Source organism: Streptopelia decaocto (genome assembly GCF_964273445.1).
Source record: "Streptopelia decaocto genome assembly, contig: HAP1_SCAFFOLD_1989, whole genome shotgun sequence".
Taxonomy (NCBI): Eukaryota; Metazoa; Chordata; class Aves; order Columbiformes; family Columbidae; genus Streptopelia; species Streptopelia decaocto.
In genome coordinates, this window is record NW_028115513.1 from 1 (window position 1) to 20,435 (window position 20,435).

Below are 20,435 nucleotides of genomic sequence, written 5' to 3' on the forward strand. Positions count from 1 at the left end.
GGGGGTCCCTAAAACGTTTCCCACCCCCCCCCCAGGACGGGTTCGTGCAGAACGTGCACATCCCGCGGGTGCGCGTGGACCCCGACGGGCGCTGCGCCGTGATGCTGATCTACGGCACGCGCCTCGTGGTGCTGCCCTTCCGCAGGGACTCGCTCAGCGACGAGCACGACGGGCCCGTGGGAGAGGGGTGAGACACGGGGGGCGCGGGCGGAAACGGGGGGGGCACCGGCAGAAACGGGGGGGGGCACCGTCAGAAACAGGGGGGACACCTGTGGTGCCTCGTGGTGCTGCCCTTCCGCAGGGACTCGCTCAGCGACGAGCACGACGGGCCCGTGGGAGAGGGGTGAGACACGGGGGGCACCATCTGAAACTGGGGGGGCACCTGTGATAAGCCAGGGGGCACCGGCAGAAACGGGGGGGGGACACCGGCAGAAACCGGGGGGCACCTGTCAGAAACGGGGGGCACCATCAGAAACCGGGGGTGACAACTGTCAGAAACCGGGGGTGACAACTGTCAGAAACGGGGGGGGCACCGGCAGAAAGGGGGTGGACACCTGTGATAAATGGGGGGGACACCGTCAGAAACGGGGGGGACACCCCTGTGATAAACCAGGGGACACCTGTCAGAAACGGGGGGGACACCATCAGAAACCAGGGGGACACTTGTGATAAACCGGGGGGGCACCCCTGTGATAAACTGGGGGGTCACATGTCAGAACCAGGGGGGGCACCCCTATGATAAACCAGGGGGCACCTGTCAGAAACGGGGGGGGCAGCCCTGTCATAAACTGGAGGGGCACCGTCAGAAATGGGGGGGGCACCGTCAGAACCAGGGGGACACACCTGTTATAAACTGGGGGGGCACATGTCAGAACCACGGGGGACACCTGTGATAAACCAGGGGGACACCCCTGTCATAAACCGGGGGGGGGCACCCCTATGATAAACCAGGGGGCACCTGTCAGAAACGGGGTGGGCACCCTGTGATAAACCAGGGGGGGACCCCTGTGATAAACTGGGGGGGACACCATCATAAACTGGGGAGACCTGTCATAAAGTGGGGGGGCACCTGTCAGAAATGGGGGGCACCCCTGTGATAAACTGGGGGGGGCATCTGTCATAAACCAGGGGGGTCAGCTGTGTCATAAACCGGGGGAGGGGGCACCCTTGTGATAAACCAGGGGGCACCTGTTCAGAAACGGGGGGGGGCAGCCCTGTGATAAACTGGGGGAGCACATGTCAGAACCAGGGGGGGCACCGTCAGGACCAGGGGGGACACCCCTGTGATAAACTGGGGAGGCTCCCCTGTCATAAACTGGGGGGGGGGGCACCCTATGATAAACCAGGGGGCACCTGTCAGAAACGGGGGAGGACACCATCAGAAACTGGGGGGAAAACCTGTGATAAACCGGGGGGGGCACCGTCAGAAACGGGGGGACACCTGTGATAAACCGGGGGGGCAGCGCTGTGATAAACTGGGGGGGACCTGTCAGAAACGGGGGGGACACCGTCAGAAACCGGGAGGGGGCACCCCTGTGATAAACCTACACATTGAAGGGATTTGGGGGGGGGGGGGGCTTAATGCATTCTGGGGGGGGGGGGGGGTGTTACCTAAACCCCCTCCCCACCCACCCATGGGTGCTGGGGTGTCCTTGATTTATTGTTGTCCCCCCATGGGTGCTGGGGGGGTCCCCGATTTATTCCACCCCCATAGTGGGGGGGGGTCCCTGATTTATTTTTGTCCCCCCATGGATGCTGGGGGTTCCCTGATTTATTCTCACCCCCCTTTGGGTGCTGGGGGGTCAGTGATTTATTATTGTCCCCCCATGGGTGCTGGGGGGTCCCTGATTTATTATTGTCTCTCCCCATGGGTGCTGGGGGGTCCCCGATTTATTCCTCCCCCATAGTGGGGGGGGGTCCCTGATTTATTATTGTCCCCCCATGGGTGCTGGGGGGTCCCTGATTTATTGTTGTCCCCCCGTGGGTGCTGGGGGGTCCCTGATTTATTCCCACCCCCCATGGTGCTGGGGGGTCAGTGATTTATTATTGTCCCCCCATGGGTGCTGGGGGGTCCCTGATTTATTATTGTCTCTCCCCATGGGTGCTGGGGGTCCCCGATTTATTCCTCCCCCATAGTGGGGGGGGGTCCCTGATTTGTTATTGTCCCCCCGTGGGTGCTGGGGGGTCCCCGATTTATTCCACCCCCATAGTGGGGTAGGTCTCTGATTTATTTTTGTCCCCCCCTATGGATGCTGGGGGGTCCCTGATTTATTCCCCCATCACGGTGGGGGGGATCCCTGATTTATTATTATTATCTCCCCGTGGGTGCTGGGAGGGGGTCCCCGATTTATTCCACCCCCATAGTGGGGGGGTCCCTGATTTATTGTTGTCTCCCCCATGGGTGCTGGGAGGTCCCCAATTTATTCCACCCCCATAGTGGGGGTTCTCTGATTTATTATTGTTATCTCCCCATGGGTGCTTGCGGGGGGGTCCCCAATTTATTCCACCCCCATAATGGGGGGGGTCCCTGATTTCATTTGCCCCCCCCCCAGGCAGAAATCCAGTTTCCTACCCAGCTACATCATCGACGTGCGGGAGCTGGACGAGAAGCTGCTCAACATCATCGACATGCAGTTCCTCCACGGCTACTACGAGCCCACCCTCCTCATCCTCTTCGAGCCCAACCAGACGTGGCCGGGGTGAGCGCCCCCCCCGGTGTCCCCGGGCCCCCCCGCGTTGTCCCCAGCGCCGTGACGCGTCCCCTGTCCCGCAGGCGGGTGGCCGTGCGCCAGGACACCTGCAGCATCGTGGCCATTTCGCTCAACATCACGCAGAAGGTCCATCCCGTCATCTGGTCGCTCAGCAACCTGCCCTTCGACTGCACGCAGGCGCTGCCGGTCCCCAAGCCCATCGGTGGGTGACGGGGACGTCCCCGTGTCCCCCCCCCGGTGTGGTGACAAGGTGGGGACGTCCCGGTGTGTGTGTCCCGCCAGGGGGGGTCGTGATCTTCGCCGTCAACTCGCTGCTGTACCTGAACCAGAGCGTCCCCCCGTACGGCGTGGCGCTCAACAGCCTCACCTGCGGCACCACCGTCTTCCCCCTGCGTGAGCGCACAGCCGGCCTTCCTCTTCCTCCTCTTCCCCTTCCTCCTCTTCCCCTTCCTCCTCTTCCCCTTCCTCCTCTTCCCCTTCCTTCTCTTCCCCTTCTTCCTCTTCCCCTTCCTCCTCTTCCCCTTCCTCCTATTCCTCCTCTTCCCCTTCCTCCTCTTCCCCTTCCTCCTCTTCCCCTTCCTCCTATTCCTCCTCTTCCCCTTCCTCCTATTCCTCCTCTTCCCCTTCCTCTTTCTCTTCCCCTTCCTCTTCCCCTTCCCCTTCCTCCTCTTCGCCTTCCTCCTCTTCGCCTTCCTCCTCTTCGCCTTCCTCCTCTTCCCCTTCCTCCTCTTCCCCTTCCTCCTCTTCCCCTTCCTCCTCTTCCCCTTCCCCTTCCTCTTCCCCTTCACCTTCCTCTTCCCCTTCCCCTTCCTCTTCCCCTTCCCCTTCCCCTTCCTCTTCCCCTTCCTCCTCTTCCCCTTTCTCCTCTTTCTCCTCTTCCTCTTCGTCTTCCTCTTCCTCCTCTTGTTCTTCCTTCTCCTCCTCTTACTTTTCCTCCTCTTACTCTTCCTTCTCCTCCTCTTACTCTTCCTCCTCTTCTTCTTGCTTCTCTTCCTACTCTTCCTTCTCTTACTCTTCCTCCTCTTACTCTTCCTCCTCTTCTTTTCCCTTTTTCTCCTCTTGCTCTTCCTCCTCTTACTGTTCATGTTCTTCCCATTCTCCTTCCTCCTCCTCCACTGGGGTTGGAGTTGGGGGTTGGGGTTGGGTGGGATTTGGGTTAGTTTGGGGTTGGATTTGGGTTGGTTTGGGGTTGGGTTTGGGGTGGATTTGGGTTGGGTTTGGATGGGATTTGGGTTACTTTGGGATTGGGGTTGGATTTGGGTTGGTTTGGGGTTGGTTTGGGGTGGGTTTGGGTTGGGTTTGGATGGGATTTGGGTTAGTTTGGGGTTGGATTTGGGTTGGTTTGGGGTTGGGTTTGGGGTGGATTTGGGTTGGGTTTGGATGGGATTTGGGTTAGTTTGGGGTTGGGGTTGGATTTGGGTTGGTTTGGGGTTGGTTTGGGGTGGATTTGGGGTGGATTTGGGTTGGGTTTGGATGGGATTTGGGTTAGTTTGGGATTGGGGTTGGATTTGGGTTGGTTTGGGGTTGGGTTTGGGGTGGATTTGGGTTGGTTTGGGATGGATTTGGGTTGGGTTTGGGGTGGGTTTGGGTTGGTTTGGGGTTGGGGTTGGGTTGGTTTGGGTTGGATTTGGGTTGATTCAGGTTGATTCAGGTTGGTTTGGTTTGGATTTGGGTTGGATTTGGGTTGGTTTGGGGTTGGTTTAGGTTGGTTTAGGTTGGTTTGGGTTGGTTTGGGGTTGGTTCGGGGTTGGATTTGGGTTGGTTTGGGGTTGGTTTGGGGTTGGTTTAGGTTGGTTTAGGTTGGTTCAGGGTTGGTTTAGGTTGGTTCGGGGTTGGTTTAGGTTGGTTTAGGTTGGTTCAGGGTTGGTTTAGGTTGGTTCGGGGTTGGATTTGGGTTGGTTCGGGGTTGGTTTGGGGTTGGTTTAGGTTGGTTTGGGGTTGGTTTAGGTTGGTTTGGGGTTGGTTTAGGTTGGTTCGGGGTTGGTTTGGGGTTGGTTTAGGTTGGTTTGGGGTTGGTTTAGGTTGGTTCGGGGTTGGTTTAGGTTGGTTCGGGGTTGGTTCGGGGTTGGTTTGGGATTGGTTTAGGTTGGTTTGGGGTTGGTTCGGGGTTGGTTTGGGGTTGGTTTAGGTTGGTTTGGGGTTGGTTTGGGGTTGGTTTGGGTTGGTTTGGGGTTGGTTTAGGTTGGTTTGGTTGGTTCAGGGTTGGTTCGGGGTTGGTTTGGTTGGTTCAGGGTTGGTTTGGTTGGTTCGGGGAGTGTGACGCTGTGTCCCCCAGGGGTGCAGGAGGGGGTGCGGATGACGCTGGACTGTGCCCAGGCCACCTTCATCTCCTACGACAAGATGGTCATTTCGCTCAAAGGGGGCGAGATGTAAGAGCAGCCCCACCATGTCCCCACCATGTCCCCACCGTGTCCCCACCATGTCCCCACCATGTCCCCTCTGTCCACACCATGTCCCCCCTGGCCCCACTGCGGGTGTCCCCTCTGTCCCCTGTGTCCACACTGCATCCATCCCCCCTGTCCCCACCATGGGTGTCCCTCTTGTCCCCACTGCAGGTGTCCCCTCTATTGCCACCGTGTCCCCTCTGTCCCCATCACATCCATCCCCTGGGTCCCCACCATGGGTGTCCCCTCTGTCCCCACCATGTCCCCTCTGTCCCTATCACATCCATCCCCTCTGTCCCCACCGCAGGTGTCCCCTCTGTCCCCACAGTGTCCCCGCTGTGGGTGTCCCCTGTGTCCCCACCACAGGTGTCCCTTCTGTCCCCTGTGTCCCCATTGTGTCCGCTGTGTCCCCACCGTGGGTGTCCCCTCTGTCCCCACTGCGTCCCCTCTGTCCCCATCACATCCATTCCTTCTGTCCCCACCACGGGTGTCCCTTCTGTCCCCACTGTGGGGTATCCCCACTGTGTCCCCTGTGTCCCCATTGTGTCCCCACTGTGGGTGTCCCCTCTGTCCCCACCGCATCCCCTCTGTCCCCATCACATCCGTTCCTTCTGTCCCCACCACGGGTGTCCCCTCTGTCCCTACCGCGTCCCCTCTGTCCCCATCACATCCATTCCTTCTGTCCCCACCACGGGTGTCCCCTCTGTGCCCACAGTGTCCCCGCTGTGGGCGTCCCCTCTGTCCCCACCACAGGTGTCCCTTCTGTCCCCACTGTGGGTATCCCCACTGTGTCCCCATTGTGTCCCCTGTGTCCCCATTGTGTCCCCTGTGTCCCCACCGTGGGTGTCCTCTCTGTCCCCATCACATCCGTTCCTTCTGTCCCCACCGCGGGTGTCCCCTCTGTCCCCACAGTGTCCCTGCTGCAGGTGTCCCCTGTGTCCCCACCACATATGTCCCTTCTGTCCCCACTGTGGGTATCCCCACTGTGTCCCCTGTGTCCCCACTGTGTCCCCACTGTGGGTGTCCCCATCACATCCATTCCTTCTGTCCCCACCACGGGTGTCCCCTGTGTCCCCACCACAGGTGTCCCTTCTGTCCCCACTGTGGGTATCCCCACTGTGTCCCCATTGTGTCCCCTCTGTCCCCACCGTGGGTATCCCCACTGTGTCCCCTGTGTCCCCACCACAGGTGCCCCTTCTGTCTCCACCGTGTCCCCACCACAAGTGTCCTTTCTATCCCAACTGCGGGTGTCCCCGTGTCCCCACCGCGTCCCCTGTGTCCCCACCGCGTCCCCCGTGTCCCCAGCACGTCCCAGTGTCCCCATTGTGTCCCAGTGTCCCCATTGTGTCCCCGTGTCCCCAGCTACGTCCTGACGCTGATCACCGACGGGATGCGCAGCGTCCGCTCCTTCCACTTCGACAAGGCGGCCGCCAGCGTCCTCACCACCTGCGTAAGGACCCCCCGCGTCACCCCCTGTCACCCCCTGTCACCCGCTGGCCCCGCACACGGTGACACTGGAGCCCGGGTGCCTGTTCCTGGGGCCCCGGTTGGGGAACTCCCCCAAAATATCCCCCTAGCACCCCTAAATCACCCATAATGTCCCCCTGGGACCCCAAGATCCACCCCCAGGACCCCAAAATAGTCCCTTGGGACCCCAAGATCCATCTCAGGGACCCCAAAATATCCTTCTGGGAGCCCAAAATCCACCCCCCAGGGACCCAAATCCCCTCCCTGGCACCCCAAAATAGCCCCCTGGGACCCCAAGATCCACCTCAGGGACCCCAAAATATCCTCCCTGGGACCCCAAAATCCTGGGGCTCCAAAATCCTCCCTGGGACCCCAAAATATCCCCCTGGGACCCCAAGATCCACCCCCAGGACACCAAAATAGTCCCTTGGGACCCCAAAATCCACCTCAGGGACCCCAAAATATCCTCCGTGGCATCCCAAACCCCTCCCTGGGACCCCAAAATCCTGGGGCTCCAAAATCCTCCCTGGGACCCCAAAATATCCCCCTGGGACTCCAAGATCCACCTCAGGGACCCCAAAATATCCCCCTGGGACCCCAAGATCCACCTTAGGGACCCCAAATATCCCCCTGGGACCCCAAGATCCACCCCCAGGACGCCAAAATAGTCCCTTGGGACCCCAAGATCCACCTCAGGGACCCCAAAATCCACCTCAGGGACCCCAAAATATCCCCTGGGACCGCAAGATCCACCTCAGGGACCCCAAAATAGCCCCTTGGGACCCCAAAATCCACCTCAGGGAGCCCAAAATATCCTCCCTGGGATCCCAAACCCCTCCCTGGGACCCCAAAATCCAACACCGAGCGCCCCAAATGCCCTCCCTAGGTCCCCAAAATATCCGCCTGGGATCCCAAACCCCTCCCTGGGACCCCAAAATCCAACACTGAGGGCCCCACATCCCCTCCCTGGGACCCCAAAATAGCCCCTTGGGACCCCAAGACCCACCCCGGGACCCCAAAGTCCCCGTCCCCGTGTCCCCCGTGATGCTCTGTCCCCGCAGATGGTGACGCTGGAGCCCGGGTACCTGTTCCTGGGGTCCCGGTTGGGGAACTCCCCCAAAATATCCCCCCTAGCACCCCTGAATCCCCCAAAATGTCCCCCTGGGACCCCAAAATATCCCCCTGGGACCCCAAAATCCACCCCCCAGGGCCCCAGATCCCCTCCCTGGGTCCCCAAAATATCCCCCTGGGACCCCAAGATCCCCCTCAGGGACCCCAAAATATCCTCCCTGGGATCCCAAACCCCTCCCTGGGACCCCAAAATCCTGGGGCTCCAAAATCCTCCCTGGGACCCCAAAATATCCCCCTGGGACTCCAAGATCCACCTCAGGGACCCCAAAATATCCCCCTGGGACCCCAAGATCCACCCCCAGGACCCAAAAATAGTCCCTTGGGACCCCAAAATCCATCTCAGGGACCCCAAAATCCCACACCAAGGGCCCCAAATCCCCTCCCTGGGAGCCCAAAATAGCCCCTTGGGACCCCAAGATCCACCTTAGGGACCCCAAAATCCAACACCGAGGGCCCAAAATCCCCTCCCTGGGACCCCAAAATATCCCCTTGGGACCCCAAGATCCACCCCGGGACCCCAAAGTCCCCCCGATGTCCCCGTGTCCCCGCAGATGGTGACGCTGGAGCCTGGGTACCTGTTCCTGGGGTCCCGCTTGGGGAACTCGCTGCTGCTCAAGTACACGGAGAAGCTGCAGGAGCCGCCGCCCGCGGGCAGGGACGGGAACGAGCGGCCTGTGAGAGCGGGGGGCACCCCCAAATCCACCCCGGGACCCCCAAATCCACCCCAGGACCCCCAAATCCAACCCTGGGACCCCGAAATCCACCCCCGGGACCCTAAAATATCCGCCCGGCACCCCCAAATCCCACCCCAGGACCCCCAAATCCCACCCCGGGACCCCCAAATCCAATCCTGGGACCCCAAAATCCAACCCTGGGACCCCAAATCCACCCCCGGGACCCTAAAATATCCCCCTGGGACCCCCAAATCCAACCCCAGGACCCCCCAGATCCAACCCTGGGACCCCCAAATCCACCCCCGGGACCCTAAAATATCCGCCTGGGACCCCCAAATCCACCCCCGGGGACCCCTAAATCCACCCCTAGGACCCCAAAATCCACCCCCGGGACCCCCAAATCCACATCCGGGACCCTAAAATATCCCCCTGGGACCCTAAAATCCCCCCAAATCTCACCCTGGGACCCCAAAATCCCCCCAGAATCCACCCCGGGTGTCCAAAATATCCTCTGGGACCCCAAAATCCCCCCAAAATCCACCCCTGGGACCCAAAAATATCCCCTGGGACCCCAAAATCCCCCCTATATCCTCCCTTGGGTCCCCAAAATCCAACCCTGGGACCCCAACAAGCCCTGGGACCCCCAAATCCCTCCCCCAGGAGGAGCCCCCCATGAAGAAGAAACGTGCGGAGCCCACGGGGACATGGGCAGGTGGGGACAGGGGGACACCGGGACGGGGGGGACATGGTGACAGGAGGGGTGACGGGGGTGACATGGTGATGGCGGTGACACAGTGACAAGGTGACATGGTGACAGGGAGGTGACAGTGATGGGGGTGACAGGAGGGGTGACACCATGATAGGGTGATGGGGGTGACACAGTAACAGGGTGACATGGTGACAGGGAGGTGACAGTGATGGGGGTGACAGGAGGGGTGACACCGTGATAGGGTGATGAGGGTGACAGGGTGACATGGTGACAGGGAGATGACAGTGATGGGGGTGACAGGAGGGGTGACACCGTGATAGGTGATGGGGGTGACAGGGTGACATGGTGACAGGGAGGTGACAGTGATGGGGGTGACAGGAGGGGTGACACCGTGATAGGGTGATGAGGGTGACAGGGTGACATGGTGACAGGGAGATGACAGTGATGGGGGTGACAGGAGGGGTGATAACGTGATAGGGTGACGGGCGTGACACAGTGACAGGGTGACATGGTGACAGGGAGGTGACAGTGATGGGGGTGACAGGAGGGGTGACACCATGATAGGGTGATTGGGGTGACAGGGTGATATGGTGACAGGGAGGTGACAGTGATGGGGGTGACAGGAGGGGTGACACTGTGATAGGGTGATGGGGGTGACGCGGTGACAGGGTGACAGGGAGGTGACAGAGATGGGGGTGACAGGAGGGGTGATACCGTGATAGGGTGACGGGGGTGACACAGTGACAGGGTGACATGGTGACAGGGAGGTGACAGTGATGGGGGTGACAGGAGGGGTGACACCGTGATAGGGTGATTGGGGTGACAGGGTGATATGGTGACAGGGAGGTGACAGTGATGGGGGTGACAGGAGGGGTGACAACGTGATAGGGTGATGGGGGTGACGCGGTGACAGGGTGACAGGGAGGTGACAGAGATGGGGGTGACAGGAGGGGTGATACCGTGATAGGGTGACGGGGGTGACACAGTGACAGGGTGACATGGTGACAGGGAGTTGACAGTGATGGGGGTGACAGGAGGGGTGACACCGTGATAGGGTGATGGGGATGACAGGGGGACATGGTGACAGGGAGGTGACAATGATGGGGTTGGCAAGAGGGGTGACACCGTGATAGGGTGATGGGGGTGACAGGGTGACATGGTGACAGGGAGGTGACAGTGATGGGGGTGACACCGTGGTAGAGTGATGGGGGTGACAGGGTGACATGGTGACATGGTGACGGGGAGGTGACAGTGATGGGGGTAACACCGTGATAGGGTGATGGGGGTGACAGGGTGACATGGTGACAGGGAGGTGACAGTGATGGGGGTGACAGGAGGGGTGACACTGTGATAGGGTGATGGGGGTGACAGGGTGACATGGTGACATGGTGACATGGTGACAGGGAGGTGACAGTGATGGGGGTAACACCGTGATAGGGTGATGGGGGTGACACAGTGACATGGTGACATGGTGACAGGGAGGTGACAGTGATGGGGGTGACAGGAGGGGTGACACCATGATAGGGTGATGGGGGTGACAGGGTGACATGGTGACGGGGACGTGACAGTGATGGGGGTGACAGGAGGGGTGACACTGTGATAGGGTGATGGGGGTGACACAGTGACAGGGTGACATGGTGACAGGGAGGTGACAGTGATGGGGTGACAGGAGGGGTGACACTGTGATAGGGTGACGGGGGTGACACAGTGACAGGGTGACATGGTGACAGGGAGGTGACAGTGATGGGGGTGACAGGAGGGGTGACACTGTGATAGGGTGACGGGGGTGACACAGTGACAGGGTGACATGGTGACAGGGAGGTGACAGTGATGGGGGTGACAGGAGGGGTGACACCGTGATAGGGTGATGGGGGTGACAGGGGGACATGGTGACAGGGAGGTGACAGTGATGGGGGTGGCAAGAGGGGTGACACCATGATAGGGTGACGGGGGTGACAGGGTGACATGGTGACAGGGACGTGACAGTGATGGGGTGACAGGAGGGGTGACACTGTGATAGGGTGGTGGGGGTGACAGGGTGACAGGGTGACATGGTGACAGGGAGGTGACAGTGATGGGGGTGACACCGTGGTAGAGTGATGGGGGTGACAGGGTGACATGGTGACAGGGAGGTGACAGTGATGGGGGTGACAGGAGGGGTGACACCGTGATAGGGTGATGGGGGTGACAGGGTGACATGGTGACAGGGAGGTGACAGTGATGGGGGTGGCAAGAAGGTTGACACTGTGATAGGGTGACGGGGATGACACAGTGACAGGGTGACAAGGTGACAGGGAGGTGACAGTGATGGGGGTGACAGGAGGGGTGACACCGTGACAGGGTGACGGGGGTGACAGGGTGACATGGTGACAGGGAGGTGACAGTGATGGGAGTGACAGGAGGGGTGACACTGTGATAGGGTGATGGGGGTGACAGGGTGACATGGTGACAGGGAGATGACAGTGATGGGGGTGACAGGAGGGGTGATAACGTGATAGGGTGGTGGGGATGACAGGTGACAGGTGACAGGGTCAGGGGGGTGACATAGTGACAGGGAGGGTGATGGGGGCTGGCACGGTGACAGAAGGGTAACATAGTGACAGGGTGATGCGGGGTGACACCGTGGCAGGGAGGGTGACACGGTGATGGGACAGCGACATGGGGGTGATGGTAGGTGACATGGTGACAGGGGGTGACGTGGCAATAGGGAGCTGGGGGTGCCATAGGGAGGTGGCAGGGTGCCGGGGGGTGACAGGAGGTGACAGGAGGTGACATCCCCAGGCGGGCAGGCGGCGCAGGACGAGGTGGACGAGATCGAGGTTTACGGCTCCGAGGCGCAGTCGGGCACCCAACTGGCCACCTTCTCCTTCGAGGTACCGCGGGGGGACCCCCTGTCACCCCCCTGTCACCCCCCTGTCACCCCTGTCACCCCCTTGTCACCCTCTGTGTCCCCAGGTGTGCGACAGCATCCTCAACATCGGGCCCTGCGCCAACGCGGCTATGGGGGAGCCCGCATTCCTATCCGAGGAGGTGAGACCGTCCCCTCCCCGTCCCTGTCCCCTCCCTGTCCCCTCCCTGTCCCTGTCCCCACACTGGGCTCGGTGACATCCCCACACTGGGCTTGGTGACATCCCCACCGGTTTGGTACTGGTCCCAGTTCCAGAGCAGCCCCGAGCCCGACCTGGAGATTGTCCTGTGCTCCGGCTACGGCAAGAACGGCGCCCTCACTGTGCTGCAGGTGGGGACACGGGTGACACCGCGGTGGCACAGGGCCCCATGTCCCCCCCATGTCCCCTCCATGTCACCCTCATGCGCCACATGAGCCATGTCCCAGCGGTGTCCCCAACAGGTCAGGTATCAGTGCCAGAGGGTCCTGCAGGTCACCCCGTGGGGACACAAGGGACACGCAGAGCCCTGTGTCCCCTCCCGTGTCCCCTCCTGCCCCTCCTGTGTCCCCATGTCCCCCCCGTGCCACACGAGCCCTGTCCCTGCAGTGTCACCGGAGATCAGGTATTGGCACCACAGGGTCCTTCAGGTCACCCTGTGGGGACACAAGGGACACAGGGTCCCCTTCCTCATGTCCCCTGTGTCCCCGCCATGTCCCGATCCCCTGGGGATGTCCCCAACCCCCTGGGCTGTCCCCAAATCCCCGGCAACGTCCCCAAACCCCCAGGGACATCCTGAAACGTCCCCGGGGTGTCCCCAAACCCCCTGGGGACATCCCTAAACCCACCCTGATGTGTCCCCAAACCCCCGGGGACATCCCCAAACCCCCCGGGGTGTCCCCAAAACCCCCAGGGACATCCCCAAACCCACCTTGATATGTCCCCAAACCCCCAGGGACATCCCCAAACCCCCCGGGGTGTCCCCAACTCCCCCGGGGACATCCCCAAACCCACCTCGATGTGTCCCCAAACCCCCGGGGATGTCCCTAAAATCCCCAAGTGACATCCCCAAACTTCCTGGGAATGTCCCCAAACCCCAGCAGGGACATCCCCAAATCCCCAGGGGTGTCCCCAAACCCTCCAGGATGTCCCCACGTCCCCCCCCGCGCTGCACAAGGCCTGTCCGGGCTCAGTGTCACCGGCAGGTCAGGTACCGGCGCCAGAGCAGAGCCGGGGACAAACCAGGGCTGTCCCCAAGTTTGGGCACCGCCTGTACCCCCCCCGGGACACCCTGTCACCCCAGGGCCACCCCGTCACCCCAAGGCCACCCCTGTCCCCTGCCCCACGACGTGTCCCCCTCGCTGTCCCCCCAGAGGAGCGTCCGGCCCCAGGTGGTGACAACGTTCGAGCTGCCGGGATGTCACGACATGTGGACGGTCATCGCGCCCCAGCGCAGGGAGGAGGTGGGTGACCGGGGTGTCCCCAAACCCCCGGGGGTGTCCCCAACTCCTCCAGGGTGTCCCCAGCCCCTCCAGGATGTCCCCAATCCCTTGGGGATGTCACCAATTCCCTGAGCTGTCCCCAAATCCCTGGCAATGTCCCCAAACCCCCAGGGATGTCCTGAAACCTCTGGGGTGTCCCCAAATCCCCCAAGGTGTCCCCAATCCCTTGGGGATGTCACCAACTCCCTGGGCTGTTCCCAAATCCCTGGCAATGTCACCAAACCCCCAGGGATGTCCTGAAACCTCTGGGGTGTCCCCAAACCCCCCGAGATGTCCCCAACCCCTCCAGGGTGTCCCCAACCCCTCCAAGGCCATCCCCAATCCGCTGGGGATGTCACCAATTCCCTGAGCTGTCCCCAAATCCCTGCCAATGTCCCCAAACCCCCAAGGTTGTCCTGAAAACTCTGGGGTGTCCCCAAATCCCCCAAGGTGTCCCCAAACCCTTGGGGATGTCACCAACTCCCTGGGTTGTCCCCAAATCCCTGGCAATGTCACCAAACCCCCAGGGAGGTCCTGAAACCTGTGGGGTGTCCCCAAACGCCACAAGGTGTCCCCAATCCCTTGGGGATGTCACCAATTCCCTGGGTTGTCCCCAAATCCCTGGCAACGTCACCAAACCCCAGGGATGTCCTGAAACCTCCAGGGTGTCCCCAAACCCCCCGAGATGTCCCCAACCCCTCCAGGATGTCCCCAACCCCTCCAGGGCCATCCCCAATCCGCTGGGGATGTCACCAATTCCCTGGGCTGTCCCCAAATCCCCGGCAATGTCACCAAACCCCCAGGGATGTCCTGAAACCTCTGGGGTGTCCCCAAACCCCCCGAGATGTCCCCAACCCCCCCAAGTTGTCCCCAATCCCTTGGGGATGTCACCAACTCCCTGGGTTGTCCCCAAATCCCTGGCAATGTCACCAAACCCCCAGGGATGTCCTGAAACCTCTGGGGTGTCCCCAAACGCCCCAAGGTGTCCCCAATCCCTTGGGGATGTCACCAACTCCCTACGCTGTCCCCAAAACCCTGGCAATGTCACCAAACCCCCAGGGATGTCCTGAAACCTTTGGGGTGTCCCCAAACGCCCCAAGATGTCCCCAGAGCCCCTGGGGGATGTCCCCAAACCCCACTGGTGTGTCCCAAACCCCCTGGGGACATCCCCAAAGCCACCTTGGTGTGTCCCCACACCCCCCCAGTATGTCCCCACACGCCCCTAGGTGTGTCCCCAGACCCCCTCAGGGATGTCCCCAAAGCCCCTGGGTTTGTCCCCAAGGCCCCAAGGATGTCCCCAAACCCCTGGGGACATCCCCAAACCCCCCAGCGATGTCCGCAACCCCCTGGATGTGTCCCCAAACCCCATAGCAATGTCCCCAGACCCTCCCCTGGATGTGTCCCCAAACCCCATAGCGATGTCCCCAAACCCTCCCCTGGATGTGTCCCCAAACCCCCCAGCGATGTCCCCAAACCCTCCCCTGGATGTGTCCCCAAAACCCATAGCGATGTCCCCAAACCCTCCCCTGGATGTGTCCCCAAAACCCATAGCGATGTCCCCAAACCCTCCCCTGGATGTGTCCCCAAACCCCATAGCAATGTCCCCAGACCCTCCCCTGGCTGTGTCCCCAAACCCCCCAGCGATGTCCCCAACCCCCTGGATGTGTCCCCAAACCCCATAGCAATGTCCCCAGACCCTCCCCTGGCTGTGTCCCCAAACCCCATAGCGATGTCCCCAGACCCTCCCCTAGATGTGTCCCCAAACCCCCCAGCGATGTCCCCAAACCCTCCCCTGGATGTGTCCCCAAACCCCCGGAGATGTCCCCCAAACCCCCCAGGGACGTCCCCAAAGCCCCGGGGACATCCCCGTCCCTGTCCCCGGGGGTGTCACCGCGTGTCCCCGCAGCCGAGTGACGCGGCGCCGGGGGAGGACGGCGAGAAGGAGACACCGTCCCCCGCGCCCCCCGAGGAGGACGGCAAGCGGCACGGCTTCCTCATCCTCAGCCGCGAGGACTCCACCATGGTGCGGTGACACCGCGACGGGTGGCAGGAGGGTGACAGAGTGACAGGGAGGGTGACGGGGGCTGGCACGGTGACAGGAGGGTGATACGGTGACAAGGTGATGGGGGGTGATGGGGTGACACCGTGACAGGGAGGGTGACACGGTGATGGGACAGTGACATGGGGGGTGATGGGAGGTGACATGGTGACACGGTGACAGGGTGATGGGGGTGATGGGTGACAGGTCACAGGGTCATGAGGGTGGCAGGAGGGTGACGGGGGCTGGCGCGGTGACAGGAGGGTGATACAGTGACAGGGTGATGGGAGGTGACACCATGACAGGGAGGGTGACACGGTGTTGGGACAGTGGCATGGGGGTGATGGGAGGTGACATGGTGACACGGTGACAGGGTGATGGGGGTGACGGGTGACAGGTCACAGGGTCATGAGGGTGGCAGGAGGGTGTTGTAGTGACAGGGAGGGTGATGGGGGCTGGCACGGTGACAGGAGGGTGATACGGTGACAGGGTGATGGGGGGTGACGGGGGTGACACCGTGACAGGGAGGGTGACATGGTGATGGGACAGTGACATGGGGGTGATGGGAGGTGACATGGTGACAGGGGATGGCACAGTGGCAAGGGGTGACATGGTGAAAGGGTGATGGGTGACAGGTCATAAGGTCATGAGGGTGGCGGGAGGGTGACATAGTGACAGGGAGGGTGACGAGGGCTGGCACGGTGACAGGAGGGTGATACAGTGACAGGGTGATGGTGGTGACACGGTGATGGGACAGTGGCATGGGGGTGATGGGTGGTGACATGGTGACAAGGGGTGGCACAGTGGCAAGGGGTGACATGGTGACAGGGTGATGGGTGACAGGTCATAGGGTCATGAGTATGGCAGGAGGGTGACATAGTGACAGGGAGGGTGATACAGTGACAGGGTGATGGGGGTGACACGGTGATGGAACAGTGACATGGAGGTGATGGGTGGTGACATGGTGACAAGGGGTGGCACAGTGGCGAGGGGTGACACAGTGACAGGGTGATGGGGAGATGGGTGACAGGTCACAGGGTCATGAGTGTGACAGGAGGGTGACATAGTGATAGGGAGGGTGACGGGGCTGGCACAGTGACAGGAGGGTGATGTAGTGACAGGGTGATGGGGGTGACATGGTGATGGGACAGTGACATGGGGGTGATGGGAGGTGACATGGTGACAATGATGGGAGGTGACATGGTGACAAGGGGTGGCACAGTGGCAAGGGGTGACAAGGTGACAGGGGCGTGACTGGTGGGGGACACACATTGCCAAGGGGTGACACGGCAATAGGGACACCTGGCGGCCTTTGGGGTGACACCCAAGGAGGCTTTCGAGTGACACAGCCTGGGGACACCCCAGGGGGCTTTGGGGTGATGGTGACGCGGGGGGTGCGGCTGGTGTCCCCGGGCTGTCCCCAGCGTGTCCCTTTGTCCCCAGATCCTGCAGACGGGGCAGGAGATCATGGAGCTGGACACCAGCGGCTTCGCCACCCAGGGCCCCACCGTGTTCGCCGGGAACATCGGGGACAACCGGTACATCGTGCAGGTGTCACCGCTCGGCATCCGCCTGCTCGAGGGAGGTGGGTGACATGGGACAGCGCGGGGACACCCCGGGGCTTTGGGGGGACCCAGGGGACACCTAGGGGCCTTTGGGGTGACACCCAAGGGTGCTTTGGGGGGACACGGGACACCTAGGGGCCTTTGGGGTGACACCCAAGGGTGCTTTGGGGTGACACAGGGGACACCCTAGGGGGCTTTGGGAGGACACAGGGGACACCCAAGGGACTTTGGGGTGACACCCAAGGGGGCTTTGGGGTGACACAAGGGACAGCCTGGGGGCTTTGGGGTGACACCCAAGGTTGCTTTGGGGTGACACAGGGGACACCCAAGGGACTTTGGGGTGACACCCAGGGGTGCTTTGGGGTGACACAGGGGACACCCAAGGGACTTTGGGGTGACACCGAAGGGTGCTTTGGGGTGACACAGGGGACACCTGGGGTGACACAGGGGACACCCAAGGGACTTTGGGGTGACACCCAGGGGTGCTTTGGAGTGACACAGGGGACACCCAAGGGACTTTGGGGTGACACCGAAGGGTGCTTTGGGGTGACACAGGGGACACCTGGGGGGCTTTAGGGTGACACCCAAGGGTGCTTTGGGAGGACACAGGGGACACCCTAGGGACTTTGGGGTGACACCCAAGGGTGCTTTGGGGTGACACAGGGGACACCCTAGGGGGCTTTGGGAGGACACAGGGGACACCCAAGGGACTTTGGGGTGACACCCAAGGGTGCTTTGGGGGGACACAGGAGACACCTTGGGGGCTTTGGGGTGACACCCAAGGATGCTTTGGGGTGACGCAGGGGCACCTTGGGGGGGCTTTGGGGTGACACCCAAGGTTGCTTTGGAGTGACACAAGGGACACCCGGGGGCTTTGGGGTGACATGGGGGACATCTGGGGGGCTTTGGGGTGACACCCAAGGGTGCTTTGGGGTGACACAGGGGACACCTGGGGGGCTTTGGGTGACACAGGGGACATCCAGGGTGCTTTGGGGTGACACAGGGGACACCTGGGGGGCTTTGAGGTGACACCTGGGGTGCTTTGAGGTGACACCCAAGGTTGCTTTGGAGTGACACAAGGGACACCCGGGGGGCTTTGGGGTGACACCCAAGGTTGCTTTGCAGTGACACTGGGGACACCCAGGGGCTTTGGGGTGATGTGTGGGTGTCACTGCAGTGATGCACCTGTGAGGGTGGTGACATTTGGGGGGGTGACCCAGGGGACACGGCAGCTGTTTTAGGGTGACATGTGGCTGTCCCCGCAGTGACACAGCTGCAAGGGGGGTGACCCAGGGGACACAGTGGCAGTTTTGGGGTGACCCGGCTGTCCCTGCAGTGACGCAGCTGTGAGGGGGGTGACACTTGGGGGGTGCCCAGGGGACACAGTGGCAGTTGTGGGGTGACATTGCTGTCCCTGCAGTGATGCAGCTGCGAGGGGGATGACACTCGGGGGGTGACACTCAGGGGGTGACCCAGGGGACACGGTGGCAGTTTTGGGGTGACATCGCTGTCCCCACAGTGACACAGCTGCGAGGGCGGTGACACTCGGGGGGTGACCCAGGGGACCCAGTGGCAGTTGTGGGGTGACCTGGGGGTGATGTGGCTGTCCCCGCAGTGATGCAGCTGTGAGGGGGGTGACCCAGGGGACCCGGTGGCGGTTTTGGGGTGACCTGGGGGTGACATTGCTGTCCCCACAGTGATGCAGCTGTGAGGGGGGTGCCCAGGGGACACGGTGGCAGTTTTGGGGTGACATCGCTGTTCCCGCAGTGGCACAGCTGCCAGGGGGTGCCCCAGGGACAACAGTGGCAGTTTTGGGGTGACCGCTGTCCCCACAGTGACGCAGCTGCGAGGGGGGTGACACTCGGGGGGTGCCCAGGGGACACAATGGCAGTTGTGGGGTGACATCGCTGTCCCCGCAGTGATGCAGCTGCAAGGGGGATGACACTCGGGGGGTGACACTCAGGGGGTGACCCAGGGGACACGGTGGCAGTTGTGGGGTGACATCGCTGTCCCCACAGTGACACAGCTGCCAGGGGTTGACACTTGGGGGGTGCCCCAGGGGACACAGTGGCAGTTTTGGGGTGACATTGCTGTCTCCGCAGTGATGCAGCTGCAAGGGGGGTGACACTCAGGGGGTGACACTCAGGGGGTGACCCAGGGGACACGGTGGCAGTTGTGGGGTGACATCGCTGTCCCCACAGTGACGCAACTGTGAGGGGGGTGACACTCGGGGGGTACCCAGGGGACACAGCGGCAGTTTTGGGGTGACATCGCTGTCCCCGCAGTGACGCAGCTGCGAGGGGGGTGACACTCACGGGGTGCCGCAGGGGACCCGGTGGCAGTTTTGGGGTGACATTGCCGTCCCCGCAGTGACGCAGCTGCACTTCGTGCCGGTGGACCTGGGCTCCCCCATCGTTCACTGTGCACTCGCCGACCCGTTCGGCGTCATCCTGAGCGCCGAGGGACACGTCACCATGTTCGTGCTCAAGAGCGACACCTACGGGGGGCGCACGCACCGCCTGGCGCTGCAGAGACCCCCGCTGCACCCCGTGAGTGTGCACCCCAAACTGCACCCCCAAACTGCACCCCAACACTGCACCCCCAAACTGCACCCCAAACTGCCCCCAACCCCCGCTGCACCCCGTGAGTGTGCACCCCAAACTGCACCCCCAACCCCCGCTGCACCCTGTGAGTGTGCACCCCCCAAACTGCACCCCAAAACCTGCACCCCCAACCCCCGCTGCACCCCGTGAGTGTGCACCCCAAACTGCACCCCCAAACTGCACCCCAACACTGCACCCCCAACACTGCACCCCCAAACTGCACCCCAAACTGCCCCCAACCCCCGCTGCACCCCGTGAGTGTGCACCCCAAACTGCACCCCCAACCCCCGCTGCACCCTGTGAGTGTGCACCCCCCAAACTGCACCCCAAAACCTGCACCCCCAACCCCCGCTGCACCCCGTGAGTGTGCACCCCCCAAACTGCACCCCAACACTGCACCCCCAACACTGCACCCCCAAACTGCACCCCAAACTGCCCCCAACCCCCGCTGCACCCTGTGAGTGTGCATCCCAAACTGCACCCCCAATCCCCGCTGTATCCCGAACTGCACCCCCAAACTGCACCCCAAACACTGCACCCCCAAACTGCACCCCCAAACCTGCACCCCCAAACTGCACCCCAAACGCTGCACCCCCAACACTGCATCCCCAACCCCCACTGCACCCCGTGAGTGCCGGGACCCCAAACTGCAGCCCCAAACTGCACCCCAAACACTGCACCCACAAACCTGCACCCCAAAACCTGCACCCCAAACTGCACCCCCAAACTGCACCCCAAACACTGCACCCCAAACCTGCATCCCCAACCCCCACTGCACCCCGTGAGT

At 61.8% G+C, this 20,435-nt stretch overlaps 1 protein-coding gene across 1 annotated transcript; it reads left to right on the top strand.

Annotated features, from left to right (window-relative positions):
• Positions 1-40: 40 nt before the first annotated feature.
• On the top strand, positions 41-19,594 carry LOC309452719 (cleavage and polyadenylation specificity factor subunit 1-like; the record flags this gene model as incomplete). Its single annotated transcript, XM_082077368.1, has 15 exons — positions 41-187; positions 2,553-2,699; positions 2,774-2,913; positions 2,994-3,104; positions 4,987-5,080; positions 6,458-6,545; positions 8,245-8,367; positions 9,028-9,079; positions 11,858-11,949; positions 12,032-12,106; positions 12,234-12,314; positions 13,335-13,424; positions 15,349-15,465; positions 16,924-17,065; positions 19,416-19,594. Coding segments are annotated over exons 1-15 (1,617 nt in total), but the record flags the coding sequence as incomplete, so codon positions are not given.
• Positions 19,595-20,435: the final 841 nt, after the last annotated feature.